Genomic DNA, 17,713 nt, shown 5'->3' with positions numbered 1-17,713 from the left:
TGGAGCATACCCTCCACGCCAGCAAGCTGCAGAGCAACGTACGCTCAAGCCATCATACAGTGATCCATCAGCTGGTTGACTGACTGACTGATTGGTTGGTTGATTGGTTAAGTGATTGGTTGATTGCTGCTGCAGGTGGAGTACAGGAAGAAGTATGAGCAGGCTAAGGGACATTACCATGAAGCTCTGGACACTGCTGAACAGCTCCACCACAGGGAGAACGCCGTACTGCACAGCCAGGTAGAGCAACACCTTCATGCACACACACCAAATAAACGCACATATGCACACATATACACATACGTTCACACACACCAGCAGTCTACTGTAGCTTTGTTGTTTGTGTGTTTGTGTGTGTGTTGTAGGTGAAGTACCGGGAGGAGTATGAGAAGAACAAGGGTCGTTCTCAGATGGAGTTTGGAGACACACAGACCTACAAAGTCTCCAAGGAGGCCCAGAAGATGCAGAGCGAGGTGAGATCACACACACTCATACACACACATATACACATACATATACACACACACACACACACACAGACACAGACAGTGGTCTTAATGCCTTTGATTCTCAGAGGGAATACAGGAAGGACTATGAGGAGCAGGTGAAGGGGAGGGCCCAGCTGGAGGTGGAGCTAACACCTGGATACCTGACAGCGCGCCACGCCACAGCCCTGATCAGCGAGGTGACACACACACACACTTACGGACTGACACACTCACAAACGGATCATTATGTACACACTCAAACTCAAAATAGTTTCCCTTCATGGTGACTAGGGTCTGGATGTCTAATCCCACTCTCCCTGCTGTCTTTGGCCAATAGAAGGAGTACAGGAAGGACATGGAACAGGAAGTGAAGGGGCGGGGCTTGTCAGGGTTGGGTCTGGAGGAGTATCCTGATTTGCTACGAGCCAAAAACGCCAGTCAGATACTCAACGAGGTACTGATGTCATAGTCTCTTCTTCTCCTTCGTTCTCTCTCCCAATCTTTTACACACACACACACACACACACACACTCATTCCATCCTCCTGTAACAGTGAGACAGAAGGGTGTGTTTTGTGTGTCTCAAACAGAAGGAGTACCGTAAGGACCTGGAGACGGAGATCCTGGGGAAAGGCATGGAGCTCAACTCTGACATCCTGGAGATACAGAGAGCCAAGAGGGCCTCCGAGACCACCAGCCAGGTGGGAAACACACACACACTCAAACACACTATCACAAATACAAATCCTCACAAGACTGTGTGTGTGTGTGTGTGTGTGTTTGTCTTGCAGGCATCCTATAAGCAGTCTGCCAAGCTGAGAGAGAGCTCGTTTGGAACAGTGATAGACACTCCAGAGCTCCTCCACGCTGCCTACCTGAAGGATGTATATAGTCAGGTACTGGAAAGAGGGGGAGAGGAAGAGAGAAATGGAGGGATGGAGAGAGGGGGATGCAAAGAGAGTTTCACAGTAAACGTGTGTGTTTGTTTTGTAGAAGAAGTACAAGGATGAGGCAGAGAGGATGAAGGGCTCCTTCTCCCAGATGTCCGACACCCCTGAGATGGAACGAGCCAGGACCAACCAGAGGAACATCAGCTCAGTGAGTGGTAACACACACACATTTACTATGCACAGGCACTTTCAATGCCATTTCAAGTTACATGGCAGAATTCCAAATGCATCAGGCATTCTAATTTCACAGCATAAATTCTGATTTCATGCCTCCAAACTTGTAACGACACACCACTCAGCATGATCAAAACCAGCATGTTTTTATTACGTAACACTATCTACCAAGCTCTCACACAATATTTACATCCTGATTTAGCTACTCATTTCAGACTGGGGATTTTGAAATTACCACACTATCTCACTCTTCCTCCCTGACTCCCTCTCTCTCTCTCTCTCTCTCTCTCTCTCTCTCTCTCTCTCTCTCTCTCTCTCTCTCTCTCTCTCACTCTCTCTCTCTCTCTCTCTCTCTCACTCTCTCTCTCTCTCTCTCTCTCTCTCTCTCTCACTCTCTCTCTCTCTCTCTCTCTCTCTCTCTCTCTCTCACTCTCTCTCTCTCTCTCTCTCTCTCTCCCTCTGTCTTTCTCCTGTCTCCTGTCTCTTTATCTCCTGTCTCCTTTCTCCTTCCCTCCTGCAGATGTATTATACCTGGGACTCCAAAGTGATGAAAGGTCTGATGTCATCAGTGAGCGACACCCCAGAGATTGTCCTGGCCAGGGAGAACACCAAGAAGATCAGCAACGTGAGGGCCTCTTCCTCTCCCTCATTCGAGTCTTCATCTTCCTCCTCCTCCTCCTCCTCCTCCTCATCATTATCATTATAACCTCCAAGTATCATCAGATATCACCTACCACACTCACCTTTCCTCTCACCCTCCAGCTCACCTGGAACCGGGACAGTTCTCTCACCTGCTGTGGTGTGTGTGATCCCTCAGGTCCAGTACAGGGAGGGGGTGGGCAGTGGAACCGCTGTCATGGATACACCCGAGATGGAGAGGGTCCGCAGGAACCAGGAGAACATCAGCTCTGTGAGACACACACAACCACACGCACACAATCACACGCACATACAACCAAGGACACACACAATCAAACAGATTCACACTTACACAACCACACCGACATGCTACCACACACACTCTGTCAAGATTTGTTTGGATGAATGACTGAACAAATTATTGAATTAATGGTTGAATGTGGCAATGAACTGTGTTTCACATTACCATGAAGGCAAAGCAAACTACAAATACACACTCTACTGAACATGACCATGACATCACACCAAAACCATCTCTCTCCCTCCCCAAACACACAAAAGTGTGTATGTGTGAACACCAGGTCATTAGTGAGCCACAGAACAATCCTCTATTGATAGGCCAGGCAAACAGGAGGGTCAGGGGGAACCAACCAACCAGCTCAGGATCCCTGGCGCCATGGTGACCAGACCATGCTACCGTTGCAGCTTAGCTGCCAATCACTAATGAGCACACTAGTAGTGTGTCTGGGTGGAGAAGGGGGGCTTCATGACTGATGTTCATGTCTGAACAACTTTAGCAGGAAAGACTAGAAGTCTTGATTCGCTACTTTCTTTCATTACTATGTTTGTCCATCCCTTCCTTCATATCCATCCATCCCTCCCTCCAGGTGAAGTATAAAAAGCCTGTTGGCCAGGCAACCAGTATGGGTGTGACTCCAGAGCTGGAGAGAGTCAGGCAGAACCAGGACAACATCAGCTCGGCAAGTCAACACCACTAAACATGCATGTGTACATTTAGAGACAAATATATTGTATGTATGAATATAAATCTATATATAATCATACATACAGTATATATAAAGACACATGCCATCAATATATCATTCATATGACACATATTATCATTCAGTACCTGCCTCAATAGAAATGTTTGTTTGTGTGTGTGTGTGTGTGTGTGTGTGTGTGTGTGTGTGTGTGTGTGTGTGTGTGTGTGTGTGTGTGTGTGTGGTGTGTCATTCCAGGTGAAGTACCAGCGTGGGTTGCAGGAGATGCGAGGGAGGAGCTGTATGGAGCTGGACACACCTGAATTAAGGCGTGTCAGGAAGTCCCAGAACAGCATCTCCATGGTAGCGATGCAGTTACCATGGCAGCGTTTCTGACTGTGGGCGGAGCTAACATGACTGAGGAGCACAGAGGGTGGTGGGATGCTGCACTGGAATTAACACATAATTATGTGTGTGTGTGTTGTAACTAATAAAGGACTTTTTTCACTTGTTGCTGTGTGGAGTTTTATTTGCTCGTTGACCAAATGCACCCTTAAAAATGGTTGTGTGTGTGGGCAAGGGGTGTGTGTGTGTTACAGGATGATGTAGACAGTATGTGTGTTAGTATTTGACTCTAACTGCAACAATGTGTGCGTTGCATGTTCTAGGATCACTGTTATCTGTCTAATCCTTGCTCTGTTTTCCCTCTAGTTGTTACTGGAGTTGACCAGTATTGACTTGTGTGTGTGTGTGTGTGTGTGTCCTGTCCTGCCCCAGGCCAAGTACCATGAGGACTTTGAGCGTGAGAGGGGGCGTGGCTACACACCAGTGATGGAGGACGTGGGCATGGATAGGTTGCAACGGTCCAATCACATGATGACGGAGGCAGGGTATAAGGGGGTCCACCCCCAGATGGTGGAGATGGACAGGCGACCTGGCATCATTGTAGGTAAGGAGCAACGGTTAAAGTTCAAGAGGTCATCATAGGCTCGTTGCAATCAGAGGTCCAATGAGGTTTAGTGCAGGTCAACACAAGATGTAGACTCCCGATTCTCATTATGTGTTTTGCCTTTTGAGTACCAGTGTGGACTTCCTGTTTATCGAGTCACAAAGAGGCTTTTGCTCCAAAAAGACCAATCATGCCTCTGTTGGTGTTCGTGTTTGTATTTGTTCTTCCTTCCTGTCTCTTCTGTGTGAATGACCTTTGACCCTGTATAACTTCTCTCTCTGGGGTCAAAGACATGAAGGTGTGGAGGACTGACCCTGGTTCCATCTTTGACTTTGACCCTGTGGAAGATAACATCCAGTCTAAAAGCCTGAGGAGAATGTCTGGTATTTCTCTCCATACAACATCCTCTCTCCACTCCTCTCCTTGTCTCCCCTTTCCGCTCCACTCCTCTCTCCTTTCCTTCTCTTCTCATATCTACTCCCCATTCCCCACCCCATTTATCTGCTTTTCATTTATAGTTTGTTCATTCTCTGTCTCTCATGCCAACCATTAGTCATGTACATTCTTCTAATCCCTGTCTTTTCCTGACTGTTTACCTCCTTCCCTTCTCCCCCTTGCATCCCCCTTTTCACCTCTTCCTCTAATCTTGCCTCTCTCTGTTCATCTCCGTCCTTCCTGCTCTGCCTCTCTCGGGTCGTGTGTGTCTGCTGCCCCCTGGTGGCGGCGGTGTGTTAGAGCGGGCCAGTCGTCTGAGCAGGCAGGTTTCCCAGCAGTCCCTCCAGTCCCAGCCTGCCTCTCTGAGCTCTCTGGCCTCTGAGCCCTGGGACCACAGCCTGTCTGTCTGCAGCGGCACTTCCACCCCAGGTCTGCCAGGGTGTCTGTGTGTTGTGGAAGGGGGTGTTGTTAAAGAGACACATTGTGGTTTTAAATCTTGACTCTCACAGTTCTCTTTCTAACACACAGGAAACAGGATGTATTTCTCAACTTTTCCCCACTCATGTGACTGATAGCATCTTAACTTCACCTCTCACAGACAGTCTGGACAAGCGAGAGAAAGCTAAATCTTCTGAGTGGCTAAGCACTGAGCACCAAACCCTGCCTGGCATCACAATCCTCCATGTATGCTACATTTTGGACAGTGATCAATGTACAAATGTGTGTGTATCACCACCTTTCAGCTCCTGTTCTTCCTGGGGCATACCATCAGAGTGTTCCACAGCAGCAGCAGGGGTATGGTTACATGCACCAGACCAGCATGTCCTCAGTGAGGTCCATCCAGTCCCCCCCACACTCCACCACCATGGTATGTTCAAACGACACTCCCTCCTCCTCAACTTCATCTTATTGATTCATAACTGACAATATCATTTAAAATCTTGGACTGACATTGTGTTCCGTGTGGTTGCCATGGTGTCCGTGTAGAGGGTGTACCGGGCGCTGTATGATTACGCTGCCCAGGACCATGACGAGGTGTCGTTCCGTGACGGTGACATCATCGTCAACGCCCAGTCAATCGACGAGGGTTGGATGTACGGGACGGTGCAGAGAACGGGGAAGTCTGGCATGCTGCCGGCCAACTACGTGGAGGGATTCAACTAGATCCGGGACTAGATCCGGGACTAGACTCAGGACTAGACTCGGGACTGGACCTGGGACTAGACCCGGGACTGGACCTGGGACTAGACTCGGGACTGGATCTGGGACTAGACCCGGGACTGGACCTGGGACTAGACTCGGGACTGGACCTGGGACTAGACCCGGGACTGGATCTGGGACTAGACTCGGGACTGGAGCTGGGACTAGACCCGGGACTGGACCTGGGACTAGACCCGGGACTGGACCTGAGACTAGACCCGGGACTGGATCTGGGACTAGACTCGGGACTGGACCTGGGACTAGACTCGGGACTGGACTGGGACTAGACCCGTGACTGGACCCGGGACTAGACCCGGGACTGGATCTGGGACTAGACTCGTGACTGGATCTGGGACTAGACTCGGGACTGGACCTGGGACTAGACTCGGGACAGGACCTGGGACTAGACTCGGGACAGGACCTGGGACTAGACCCGGGACTGGATCTGGGACTAGACTCGGGACTGGATCTGGGACTAGACTCGGGACTGGACCTGGGACTAGACTCGGGACAGGACCTGGGACTACACCCGGGACTGGACCTGACTTAGTCCGGGGGGCTTCCTCTCCTCTACCTCTGTCTTCTCTCTTCTTCTTGCCATCTGTCTTCTCTTTTCTCCTCTTTTATTCCTAATATTCAGCTATCTGTTCATCTAGACATCAACACTAACCTCTCTGCTTGTGAAAGGAGGAGAAGCAAAAGACAATTTCTTACTGTCCAATCCAATCCTGACTAGCAGACAGACAGGTCACACAACATGCAGACTGACACAGACGTAGATACAGACAAAAATATGATATTGCTCTTTGTTTTTATTAATACACTTCTACATGTTTATCTTGACACAAAGTAACCTTACAAAACAACATTGAACATTAATGATACAAACATAATATTCAAATTAAGTATCAAAACTATGTATTTTACCTTCACCTTTTGTTGCCAGAAAGCATATTACTTTACATTGATGGTTGAATCACAAATTGTCGTATTTGACTGTCTAGTTTCACTCTCTGTGGTCAACAATTAAAGAAAACATTTGTGGGTACAAAGGTTAAACTGGAAATCCATTACTTAGTTTAGTAGTTTTATTTACAATCATGATCAAGGGGACAGTATCCCAAGAAGTAGCCCAAGAATACTGTTTATAAATCACTTTATGTTCAGATATTTTTTCTCGTTTAGTAACATTAAACAAATTGTCATTAATTGCAGTGTTTCACGTGTGGAAAATAAACTTTCTTTGTCAACATTTGTGTGTCGTTGGTTTACTTTTTAAGATGTAAAAATTCTGTATGTTTGCATTTCGTGGCAAGACACAATACAGCCCTGCCCTGAAATGCACCCGCCATCTAATTTCTGTTCTGTATATCCCAGCATCAGAAGATTTCTTACTGTATATTAAGGGTACAAGTATGAGTGACCAGACAAGGTTTCGTGCATGTGGCACTTTCCTAGTCAGAGTTATCAGGGGGTGCATTTCGTGGCAAGACATAATAATGCAAATCAGTGACATGTTTTGAATTTTAAAAGGCATTGAATACTCATAGAAATTTAAACACCACATTTGTTGGTTTTGAATTAACCTCTTTAAATTGAAATATTAATTTATTATATTTATGTTTAAAAAACAATCCGATCCAAAAATTAAAGGTTTGGAAATTCTGATTGCTCAAATTCGAACAGTAAAATTCAGATTCTAAAAATGACATTCCAAAAATTCAGAAATTCAAAAAGAACAAAATTCAGGCTGCTAAAATTAGAATGGTGAAATTCAGGGGTCTAAGATCTATATAAAACTGATCCTTTGCTATAATGCGCATGCGCATTGGTACTACAGAACTCAAGGCTTGGCTAGGGAAGCACGACGAATGCTTAGTAGTTGATACAGAGACGGAGAGCAAACGGTTTCTGCTTCAAAATGATGAAACTACTACCCAAACTACTGCTGCTAGTATTACTAGCTTTCCCGGCTACGATCTTTATGAAAGGTGGGTGCATTCAATTAGTATTGATGGTGAGCTATATTGAAATATACATAAGTTGCTCTACAAGCTAGCTAGCTATTAGCACGACCGTGATGCCAGTCAGGAATAATGCCGCTCGCATACACAAAGCTAGTAGTGAGCAAAATTCATTGAGAAGGCCATCCAGGCTTGTTCGCCTTTGACATGTGCAGCAACATGACTGTCTCTGTACTTTTGACAGCTGCGATATTGAACTCCCTCGATGACAAAGTACTTGAACCTCGCTATCGAAATCAAGTCCCACATTTCAAATGTTGCATTGTGTCAGCTAAATGATTTGGTTCTCAGTTTGCTATTCGATCGGTCTCATACTAGACTGACGTGTCCTTAAAATAAGCTAGCTAGCGTGTTACAACGTGTTGCTAGTTAGCAGGCTAACGTTAGCTTTGTCGGCTGCCATTCCAGTTTGCTTGTATGAAATCAGTATCAAACTTAACCCACGGGTAACAAAATATGATTACCAATGGCACTACATCTGATAATCGAATTACTAAATGTTTCCCAAGCCCAGATAACACTAGCATGGCTAGCTATTAGCTAATAGTTGATTGTGTATTGCTGGGCACGTCAGTAACTGCTTGCTAACATCCATGGCATGAGTGGCCTCATACAACCTCTATTTTTTGGCAAAGCCTGGGATGTCATCCAGCTAGTGCTAGCTAGCCTAATTATATTACGTTTCTGGACAGTGTGATTAGCTAGATTCAGATGGCATTCCTTACGCCATTAAGTATGGCTATACTGCTCGTTACCCCACCTCGGTAGATAAACAGCCATCTTTTTAATAGTATTTTTACTGCATCATTAGTGGCGCTATTTAGCCTAGTAGCTAGTTGTAAGTGTTTAAGGTTTTCGTCTGTTTCCTGCAGGGCCGATGGCTGTAGCCCAGGATGCGACCGAAGACGAGGAAGCGGCGGAAGTTGAGGAAGACAGTGTGGATGACGTGACAGCTGAGGATGAAGATGATGAGGCTGAGGTTGAAGATGATGAAAACACAGAACTGGTAAAAAGAGGGGTATTAATAACCATGAATGTAGCCTTCGTCGGTTTTGCGTGAGGCCAGTATCACAAAGACAACATGCCTCTGGATGTATGCTTGATTCTGATATTGTGTCTGCGTTTATATCTAGACAGAAGAAAAAGAGGAAGAGGAGGAGGAGGCACTGACTGGAGAGGTGAAGGCCTCTCCTAATGCTGACACCACCATCCTATTCGTCAAGGGAGATGGTAAGAAATTTTAACACACTACAAACCTGTGTCTACTACATGGGTTCAAATCCCAACTCAAAGCACTGCTCTAGATTCCTTTCCTATCTATCTTCACTTTGACATCTATTGAGAAAAGAGCCTAACATAGACATTTCTCTTACTAAAACAGCCCATCTCTCTCTCTCATCTCTCCTTCCTACATTGCTCAGACTTCCCTGCAAACGAAATTGTCAAGTTCCTGATGGGATTTAGCAACAAGGGCAGCACTGACAACTTTGTGGTGGAGTCTCTGGACGCCTCCTTCCGTTACCCACAAGACTTCCAGTTCTACATCCAGAACTTCACCGCTCTGCAGGTAGGTGACAGGGATTCCAGAACACTGTTGTTTATAATATAATATAATATAGTATTGTTGGTAGTAGTGTGTCATGTTGTGTTTTAGCTGGGCATCGTGGTTCCTCCAGGCCGCCAGGCCACCTTTGAGTACTCCTTCATCCCTGCAGAGCAAATGGGAGGAAGACCTTTCGGACTGGTCATCAACCTCAACTACAAAGACGGCAACGTGAGTTACCTACTCAATTTCACTGTGAGAGAGAGAGAGAGAGAGAGAGAGACACAGGCCAAGTTCAACACATTTCAAGTATTGTTTGTCTGAGGTCTAATAGCTCTGGCTAAGGTTTTGTGTTCTTGCATGGTCCTTGGATTCAGAGTAGCTTGACTCACATCTCTTCCCCTCCCACCACAGGGTAACGTGTTCCAGGATGCAGTGTTTAACCAGACTGTGACCATCACTGAGAAGGAGGACGGTTTGGACGGAGAGACGTAAGTCATCTGACTGAGTCCCTACTACACTGCTCTGCTCAGAAAAAGCTATTCTTCAGCCCTGCTACCTGGGGGCGATATAGGTTGTTTAACACACCTCTCTTCTCCTCCTCAGGATCTTCATGTATGTGTTCCTGTCTGGCCTGGGGCTGCTGGTAGTTGTAGGCCTTCACCAGCTGCTAGAGTCCAGAAAGGTAAAATACTTCAACTCGCATGACTATCTAGAGTCTCACCAAGTCACATGGAGAGAGACGGCAAACAGTTCTTTGGATAGGATGTCTGTTCCATGAGGGAGGAGCTCCGTCCCAAATCAGTCCAGGAAGGTCGGACAAACAGATAGTGAAGCCTTGATAGCATTGTGTGAGTGCTGCTGTTTTGTTGTTGCAGGCTGAGGACAGTGACATCAAGAGAAGGATCAGAGAGGGTACCAGCATTTTTTGGAGGAACTACAAGATAGACAGGGTCAGAGAAGGCAGCTTGTCAGAACCTCAGGGAGATGAGTTGGTTCACACAACAGCTTTTAATGCCGTTTTAAAACAATGCCTGCCTGCACAAAAGCGTTCAAAGTCTTGTGATCAAACAGACATCCTAAACGTGATGTTTTGTTGAGGCTGTTGGATGTGTCGTCGACAGCTAGATTGGTTGTGTCAGTATCACAGAAACAGGAAGTAAAGATTGAGAAAGGGAGGAGGGTGAAGTAGGAAGTGAAGTGCCCAGTGATAAATTGAGGACGTCTTACAGTAGGTACAGTAGATGAATCGGATTACTTCCTGCACTGTTTGGTCACTTCCTGTGTGTGTGTCTGTTTTTACACAGAGGAGACGTCCTACTGCCAAGGTGGAGATGGGAACATCTAGTCACAATGACGTGGACATGAGCTGGATCCCTCAGGAGACCCTCAACCAGATCAGTAAGTGTGCGTGCGCACCGCGCAAAACTGCCCTGCCTCGGTCTGGTCTGATCTGTCTCTACTCGCATGGGTGACCTACTGCCTGCTTACCTCCATCTATACTCTGTTCCAGAGTGTTCTCCTGTCAAACCTGTAAGCTTTTATTAGTAACCCTGTTCTGTGCCTACTGTGGTCCCTGGCTGGGGTCCTGTCTGGGGGGTGATGGCTCCCCTGGGTCTGACTGTGCTGTTACCTGGCTTGGGTTTCTACAAACCTGCTCTCTCTTTATGCATGGGGGAAACTCACTCATTCTTTTCTTTCTCCTTCTCTCTTTTGCTGTCTCCTGTGTCCTTGCCTCTCCAGTGCAGAGTCGTAGAGGTGAGATCTTCTCTTCTGTCACTGGTGCTGTCGTAGCTCTGTTAGTAGTTATTCAGTCTTTAGTCAGTAATGTAACAGATTCTATGTATATTCTGTAGTAATCCAAGTGCGGTTCTCTCTCTCCCACCCACCCCCCCCCCCTCTCTCTCCCACCCACCCCCCTCTCTCTCTCTTGCTCGCTCTCTCTCTCTCTCTCTGACAATAACCACCCTTCTCCTCCCCCAGACAAAGCCTCTCCCAGACGATCTCCTCGCAAAAGGAACCAGAAACGCTCTGCCGGCTCAGACGAGTGATAGCTTCGTCCTTGCCAAGCCACGCCTCCACCTGGTATGTGGTGCTGCCTTGGCAACGCTGTACTGCGCCAGTACCCTTCGTCCCTTATCTTCTGGGGACAAAACAAACAACTCAACAATAACGACAATTAAGCTGACCTCCCTTCAGAGGACTCTAGTGCCAACCTTTGCAAAGGATGGCCTTTTGTACACAAACAGCTAACAGTTTCAAATGACAACAACGCCATCACCAAAATGGTCTCCTTTAGTGTGAATGATTCCCCTGTCCGAGCTGTATCTGAGCAGGGCTGTGGAATGACTGAAGACCAATGGAGGAGTGGGTTCAGAGATGATTGGTGTGGTTCTGAAGTGGTGGGCTAAAAGGAAAAGTTACACTTGAGGGTTTTGGTGACTCGAGTGATGGTTTGATGTTGGGACTATCTTCATTCAAGTCTTCAGGGCATAATAGATTCTGTGGGTTGGGGGAGTGGTGGTCTATAAAGCCATGATCACATTTTTTCTTAAATTTTGATCTTTTACTTCCGTGTGTTTTATTTTTGCACTGGTTAAACTGCACATTCTGGGTGTCTGCCTGTAGTTCTTCTGGTGGCCTGAGGGGCAGAGAGGGCGCCAAAGAGTCCTGGCTCCTTTTTCTGCTCACAGGCTTTGAGGTTCTTGTCCACTGTCTGAAGTGCACTGCTACACTCCTCTATTACTCTTGACATCTTGGATGACTTTGGACATACGATAGGGGAAACTATCAAACTGGGACATATTCCATTACAAAATGTGTTTTCTTTTGTCTCCTTAGTCACTTCCTTGCAAAAGCTCCAGGGTGTGTGTCCATAACAGGACATGGCCCTGTCCTACTGTGTGCATGGAAGTTAATGAGTTGACAAAGATGTTTTTGGAATATAACACATCTCTGTTTATGGTTTCTCCTTCCTCACTGCCCTCAATGTGCCTGTTTTTTTACTTTCTGTTAACTGTAATTTACTGTAAATTAAGTTTAATTCTTCATACACCAGGCTTCATTTCACAATAAAACTGTATGCAGAATTGTAATTTCTTTCTTTTAGAATGTTTTATTTTATTTTTTGTGGTAAGAATTGTGTGTATATAAATATTGCTTAATGCACTGGTGAAAATGCAGACTGGGGTGGCTAATGTGAGTTTATGAAACTGGAGTGAATTCCTTGGTTTCTGGGCTTTTTACATGCCATTAAATCCAAACCTCTGGAGCCTAGTTATCAGACCATCGTTAGAGACATTGTAGGTGGCCTGTTCTGGGAAAACAGAATCCTAATCTAGGATTATAGAAACCCAGTGTTAACAACCCATTAATTAAGAGAAGTGGAAGGGTTTTGTGTTGAACTGGTCTACGTTTGGGCTAGAGAGGCTGGTCTTGTACCTGGTTTTACCAAACCAGATGGTTGCCCGTTAAGTGACTATTGTAGACTGTATAGAAATCAAATTGAAAGGTCTTTATTTGAATGAATTCATGAATGAAAATATTCGATTGTGAGTTTTAAACCGTTCTGCTGCATTGTATTTGTGGAGTATGAAAGAGCTGGTGGTGCAAATTGTTGTAGAAAATAAAGGAAAGTTTAAGTGCTCATGTGTTTGCACTGTGGATTTCTCAACCAGATCAGATATGAAACTGTGAAGGTGAAGTCCCACATCTCACATGACCACAATGTAACTTTTAAGTTAAAGTCTTAAAAAGGTCTTAAATTTGACTTACTGAAACTTGCAGGAACCCTGTGATATTTAAATTAAGTTATAAACCTATTTTGGTTTGAGCGTGTACAAATATTGACCAACTTTCAGACCAAAGTGGCAGCCTTTGTCCACAAATACAAAACAGGGAAAAGTTTTACCCGAACAGAAAACACCTGACACCAGTTTTGTTTGATTCACACACCTTTCATTAATATATCTTTATTGCTTTTAAATTTTAATCCATACAGATTTTTGTACATGTCTGATTTGTGAAGCACTCATGTACTGCAATACACCATCTATGGGAGAGACGGGACTGTAGAAAAGAGAAGTGTACAATTACATGGTACATTAACATTAGGTTCCAGATGCTAATAGTACATTAACATTAGGTTCCAGATGCTAATAGTACATTAACATTAGGTACCAGATGCTAAATATGCTAACATGAGCTCGAGCTCTGGGCCGGTCCATCTCTGTGGTAGGGAAGCCGGATGTGGCGACGGCTTTATATGTTCTCCAAGGTTCCCTTTCAAAATGGGCCAGAATGTGATTTGTTCTGGAGTCACAGGAGTCTTAAAGTTTGATCTCCTCCAAAACAAAGAGTTTGAAACGGCTGATAATTTATTGTAAAGGGGGGGGGGGGGGGGGGGGATGAACAATGGAAAAGGAAAATAAAGGATTAAAGGAAGAAATTAACTGGAAAAAATTACTTATCTGAGTATTTATACACTTTGTTAAATGCTGCTAAAGAGGGAGAGGCTAGCATGTAAGCTAACATACACACCACTCTGCTCTGCTGGTTGGAGTTCACAGTCAAGTGCTAAATGTAGTGATTGATAGACTTTTTTTAATCATTAAAATACAAAAATCACAACTTGGAAGAACTTTTTGCAACTCAGGTAAAAAAAATAAAATAAAAATGAATATGAATTGTATGGAGACCCTGAGAGCTAAGTAAAGACAGATAGAGAAAAGAAACAAAAAACATCCATAAGTGAACAAATTACGGTTAACATGCAAAAAAAAAAGAAAACCTAACCTATAAACTCACCTTTTTAACTGAACACAATAGATTTCACAGTTGTATACGTCTTTATATATCTGAGAGAAAGAAAATCATTTATTTGCCAAAACTAAAAATAATGAACAACAAAATAATGATAGACCCACCAGTCATCCATTCGCAGACAGATCCATTTCTACATAAAGCTTTAGGATCAATAATAGTGATTATTGCTAATTCACGAACATCCCCAGATCAATATCTGTCTCTGAGGGATCTGACTCACCTGACTTCTCTATTATATGACTGTTCACTCAGGCTCCAAATAAATACATTTAAAACCAGTCCATCATTTCATGCATCCTTATGGAGACTCCAGCCATTCTTAGCCCCACCCCCCCCCCCACACACACACACACAAACAGAGGAAATGATAGGTAAAAAAAAGAAATGGAGAGTGAGAAGGATGGAGCGAGTAGCTGAGTCCATATGGTTTCCAAGATCGCTTCTGCATTCTGCCCGTCTGTCCTGCCGATGCCAGCAGCGTCCAAGCGCCAGGGCGTGATCCCATAATGCACCACTAGTCTCCCCTGTTGCCATGTGGGGGACAAGAGAATGGTCCTTAAAGTTGCATGTGGACTGCCCTCCTTTAATACTCTGTTCAGAACACTCTCTCAGGCCGCCTCTGTTCTGTTCCTCTCAATGATTGCGTTGCTGTTTATTGTCGTTCATCGTCATCATCATAGTAGTAGTTTGTTGGTTGGTTAGTGCCATTCAGGCTGCAGCAGTCCATGTTCCAGCACGCTGGGAGGAAGGTCTGTTTAAGCTCCGTATCCCTCCGCCCCCCTGCCGAACCACCACCTCCTGCTTCTGCCTAGGTGACAGTTCATTATGAGCCTTGAGGTTTGATTTGTTTACTTCTGAGGTTCCTTTATATATGTAAAAAAAAGAAAGAAATGAATATACAGCAAATGTAGCTGTAGATACATAAAAAAAAGAAGAAAGAATCCTGTCTGTGTCGTTGGGGGACATTTTTTACCCCCTTCTGAAATATAAGATTTTGGGCAGCAGGGCGACACGGTTCCAGTACACAAGACTAGGAAATAAACAATAAACGATTCAAACAAAACAACTAACTAGTGTTCCACCTCACTGTTGATACACCACCCCCAATACCCTCACTTCTCCTGCTTGTCTGGGCCAACAAGTATGGAAGACTCGAACCCTCCTATCCCTGACCCCATGTCAGATACTTTCATTCAGACTGTAGGGGGCGACAGAGAGGTGAGCAATGCATGCACACACACACCTAGCCCTTTTGTTCATGTGAAGTAAAATTAAACCATAATTGCTCACAACAACACACAGTGAGAATATTCCATCATAGCACACTGTCATAGAACAGACTGAGAATGATCCTGATTGTGATCCACACACACCGTCTCACACACACACACACACACACGGTCAGGGGCAAATATTGCCCATATTGTGTCCAGGGAACGAGCTGAGCCATCACAAAGAGAAGAAAGTGATTAGAAAAGAAGAAAAAAAAAAGAAAACAAGGTTCAACTGAGGCCTGTCTGTTCTCTAGTCTGGGTTCAAATCCCCGTCTGACGTCCTGGCTCCCCCAGCTCTGACACACGCATGATCAAATGAGTTCATACCTGTTGTTTCCAAAAGCTGACTAACTGCAATGTCGGCCAACCAAACATCCTCACCAGAACAATAGGTTGCTCCATAGAATACATCAACGCAGTATCAGGAAGTAGAACTAAGATTACCTCTCTGTGATCGTATGTGTGTTTCCAGTTACATAGCTCAGGCTCCCCATCACAGGGTGACACACACACACACACACACACACACACACACACACACAGACGGCTGCTCCCTCCATTTTACAGAGCCTTAGCACCAGCCAACATTAAACTCATCCATATATTGCTTATTATTCAATAATTAATTTATCGCAGTATAGCAAGATCCCCGGCCCTGACAAAAAATTATGTAAATCATCATCATCATCATAAAAAGCTATAAAAAATTAGATCCTCCAGGTGGGTAAATGTAGATAAAGATATAGCAAAAAATTACAACAACAAAACAGCTGATCAACCCACAGGTGTAGTAGTTAAGGCACTTGGAGGCAAAGTTTCTCTGCATGGATCAGAGGATTTGCATCCTGGAGGAGAACCTCCATCATATGGCACTGTGGTGTCCCACAGGAGACCCCCGCTGCATAGGGACACGCGGGAAAGGAAGGTGGGGGCGGCTGCCTCACTCTACACCCACCAGAGGCGGCTCCCCGCTGGGAAGGATGTGCTCCAGGGAGGGGCTGGCGTGGATCTCTAGAAGGCCCTGGATGAAGCCTTCTGAGGGGAGGTTGGGGGTGGAGAGGGCAGAGGGGGCCATCTCAGGGGCAGCAATGGGGGACAAGGATGAGGATTCTTTGGAGCTCTCCGCTGTCACGCCAGTAGCTGGGGCTTGGGGGGCGGGGTCAGCAAGAGTCTTTGGGGCTGGTTCCGTTGTTTGAGCGGGTTCTGGTTTAGAAACTGTAGCACTGTCTGCAGCCGTGTCTGCAGCCGTGTCTGCAGCCGTGTCTGCAACACTGTCTGCAGCCGTGTCTGCAGCCGTGTCTGCAACACTGTCTGCAGCCGTGTCTGCAGCCGTGTCTGCAGCCGTGTCTGCAACACTGTCTGCAGCCGTGTCTGCAACACTGTCTGCAGCCGTGTCTGCAGCCGTGTCTGCAGCCGTGTCTGCAGCCGTGTCTGCAGCCGTGTCTGCAGCCGTGTCTGCATCTGCAACACTGTCTGCAGCCGTGTCTGCAGCTGCAACACTGTCTGCAGCCGTGTCCGGAGCTGCAACACTGTCTGCAGCACCTTCTGCACCAGTGTTTGCAGCACCTTCTGCACCAGTGTCTGCAGCACCTTCTGCAGCTGTGCCTGCAGAACCTTCCGCGGCTGTGTCTGCAGCAAGTTCTACACTTGTGTCTGCAGGGAGTTCTGCAACTGTGTCTGCAGAACCTTCCGCAGCTGTGTCTGCAGCGAGTTCTACACTTGTGTCGGTGGAGAGTTCTGGGTCAGTGGGTGTGTCTGCGGCAGGTTCCAAGGCTTCCTCCACAGACCCACTCTCAGAAGCATGCTCAGCCGGCTCCAGCTCTGGTTCTGAAGGTGGTTCCGAGTGCTGTTCAAACTCTGTCACTAGCTCACTGGCTGGGGTTCCTGGTCCAAACTGGGGCCTCTCCTTCTGTGGACTGTGCTCCCCCCCCTCCTCTCTCAGGCCCTCGCTCTCGTTCTCCGAGGGGGGGCAGGTGCTGGTGGGGGTGAACTCCCCTTCGCTGCCCGAGCGCCCGCTGTAGCCTTCGTCGTCGGCCACGCCCAAGCCAGCCGCATCGCCGGCGTCCAGCCCCTCAGCGCTGCGCGGTTTGAGGTGGATCCGCTGGTGGCGGACCAGGCTGTGCTTCAGGGTGAAGGTGCGCTCACACACCTGGCACTGGTACGGACGCTCACCTGGGGGAGCGGGAGGGGAGAGAGGGTCAAAACAGCACAGACATCTGTGTGTGTGTGTG

General features: G+C 46.4%; 3 protein-coding genes across 7 annotated transcripts in view; 2 read left to right on the top strand and 1 right to left on the bottom strand.

The window, feature by feature from the left end:
* LOC134034667 (nebulin-like) overlaps positions 1-6,018 on the top strand; it is a 23,441-nt gene extending 17,423 nt beyond the window's left edge. The window contains exons 46-62 of the mRNA XM_062479173.1: positions 1-38; positions 136-240; positions 366-473; positions 575-685; positions 826-942; positions 1,078-1,188; positions 1,279-1,383; positions 1,481-1,585; positions 2,132-2,236; positions 2,429-2,521; positions 3,138-3,230; positions 3,492-3,596; positions 4,011-4,182; positions 4,473-4,565; positions 4,918-5,046; positions 5,361-5,485; positions 5,605-6,018. The exon at positions 1-38 is cut by the window's left edge and continues 67 nt beyond it. Of these exons, the coding sequence (XP_062335157.1) occupies positions 1-38; positions 136-240; positions 366-473; positions 575-685; positions 826-942; positions 1,078-1,188; positions 1,279-1,383; positions 1,481-1,585; positions 2,132-2,236; positions 2,429-2,521; positions 3,138-3,230; positions 3,492-3,596; positions 4,011-4,182; positions 4,473-4,565; positions 4,918-5,046; positions 5,361-5,485; positions 5,605-5,781 (1,892 nt within the window). The 3' untranslated portion in view covers positions 5,782-6,018. The remainder of the gene's footprint in view (positions 39-135; positions 241-365; positions 474-574; positions 686-825; positions 943-1,077; positions 1,189-1,278; positions 1,384-1,480; positions 1,586-2,131; positions 2,237-2,428; positions 2,522-3,137; positions 3,231-3,491; positions 3,597-4,010; positions 4,183-4,472; positions 4,566-4,917; positions 5,047-5,360; positions 5,486-5,604) is intronic.
* A 1,633-nt stretch (positions 6,019-7,651) lies between these two features.
* Positions 7,652-13,030, top strand: ssr1 (signal sequence receptor, alpha). 2 transcript variants are annotated; one of them, XM_062480174.1, is made up of 10 exons: positions 7,652-7,808; positions 8,714-8,847; positions 8,975-9,071; positions 9,263-9,408; positions 9,496-9,615; positions 9,799-9,875; positions 9,991-10,069; positions 10,692-10,785; positions 11,128-11,142; positions 11,368-13,030. In XM_062480174.1, exons 1-10 carry the CDS (start codon positions 7,739-7,741, stop codon positions 11,433-11,435), a joined length of 900 nt encoding a protein of 299 aa, XP_062336158.1. In that variant the 5' UTR covers positions 7,652-7,738; the 3' UTR covers positions 11,436-13,030. The 2 variants fall into 2 exon arrangements, with proteins under 2 accessions (XP_062336158.1, XP_062336159.1); XM_062480175.1 differs by lacking the exon at positions 11,128-11,142.
* A 1,032-nt stretch (positions 13,031-14,062) lies between these two features.
* rreb1a (ras responsive element binding protein 1a) overlaps positions 14,063-17,713 on the bottom strand; it is a 42,558-nt gene continuing 38,907 nt past the window's right edge. For all 4 annotated transcript variants that reach the window (XM_062480173.1, XM_062480172.1, XM_062480170.1 and 1 more), the window contains 2 exons: positions 17,169-17,654; positions 14,063-17,096 (listed from right to left, as the gene is read on the bottom strand). In XM_062480173.1, coding sequence (XP_062336157.1) covers positions 16,423-17,096; positions 17,169-17,654 — 1,160 coding nt within the window. In that variant the 3' untranslated portion in view covers positions 14,063-16,422. The remainder of the gene's footprint in view (positions 17,097-17,168; positions 17,655-17,713) is intronic.

The sequence above is a fragment of the Osmerus eperlanus genome, chromosome 15, assembly GCF_963692335.1.
Source record: "Osmerus eperlanus chromosome 15, fOsmEpe2.1, whole genome shotgun sequence".
Classification (NCBI taxonomy): Eukaryota; Metazoa; Chordata; class Actinopteri; order Osmeriformes; family Osmeridae; genus Osmerus; species Osmerus eperlanus.
Note: the sequence above shows the minus strand (reverse complement) of the source record. Positions and strands in the feature narration are given on the sequence as shown.

Excerpts from the sequence above, each read along its gene's own strand:
- ssr1 (XM_062480174.1), top strand. The coding sequence starts at position 7,739 with ATGATGAAACTACTACCCAAACTACTGCTGCTAGTATTACTAGCTTTC. Across the intron at positions 9,072-9,262 it reads CCTATTCGTCAAGGGAGATG|ACTTCCCTGCAAACGAAATT; the intron begins GTAAGAAATTTT and ends TACATTGCTCAG. Across the intron at positions 9,616-9,798 it reads TCAACTACAAAGACGGCAAC|GGTAACGTGTTCCAGGATGC; the intron begins GTGAGTTACCTA and ends CTCCCACCACAG.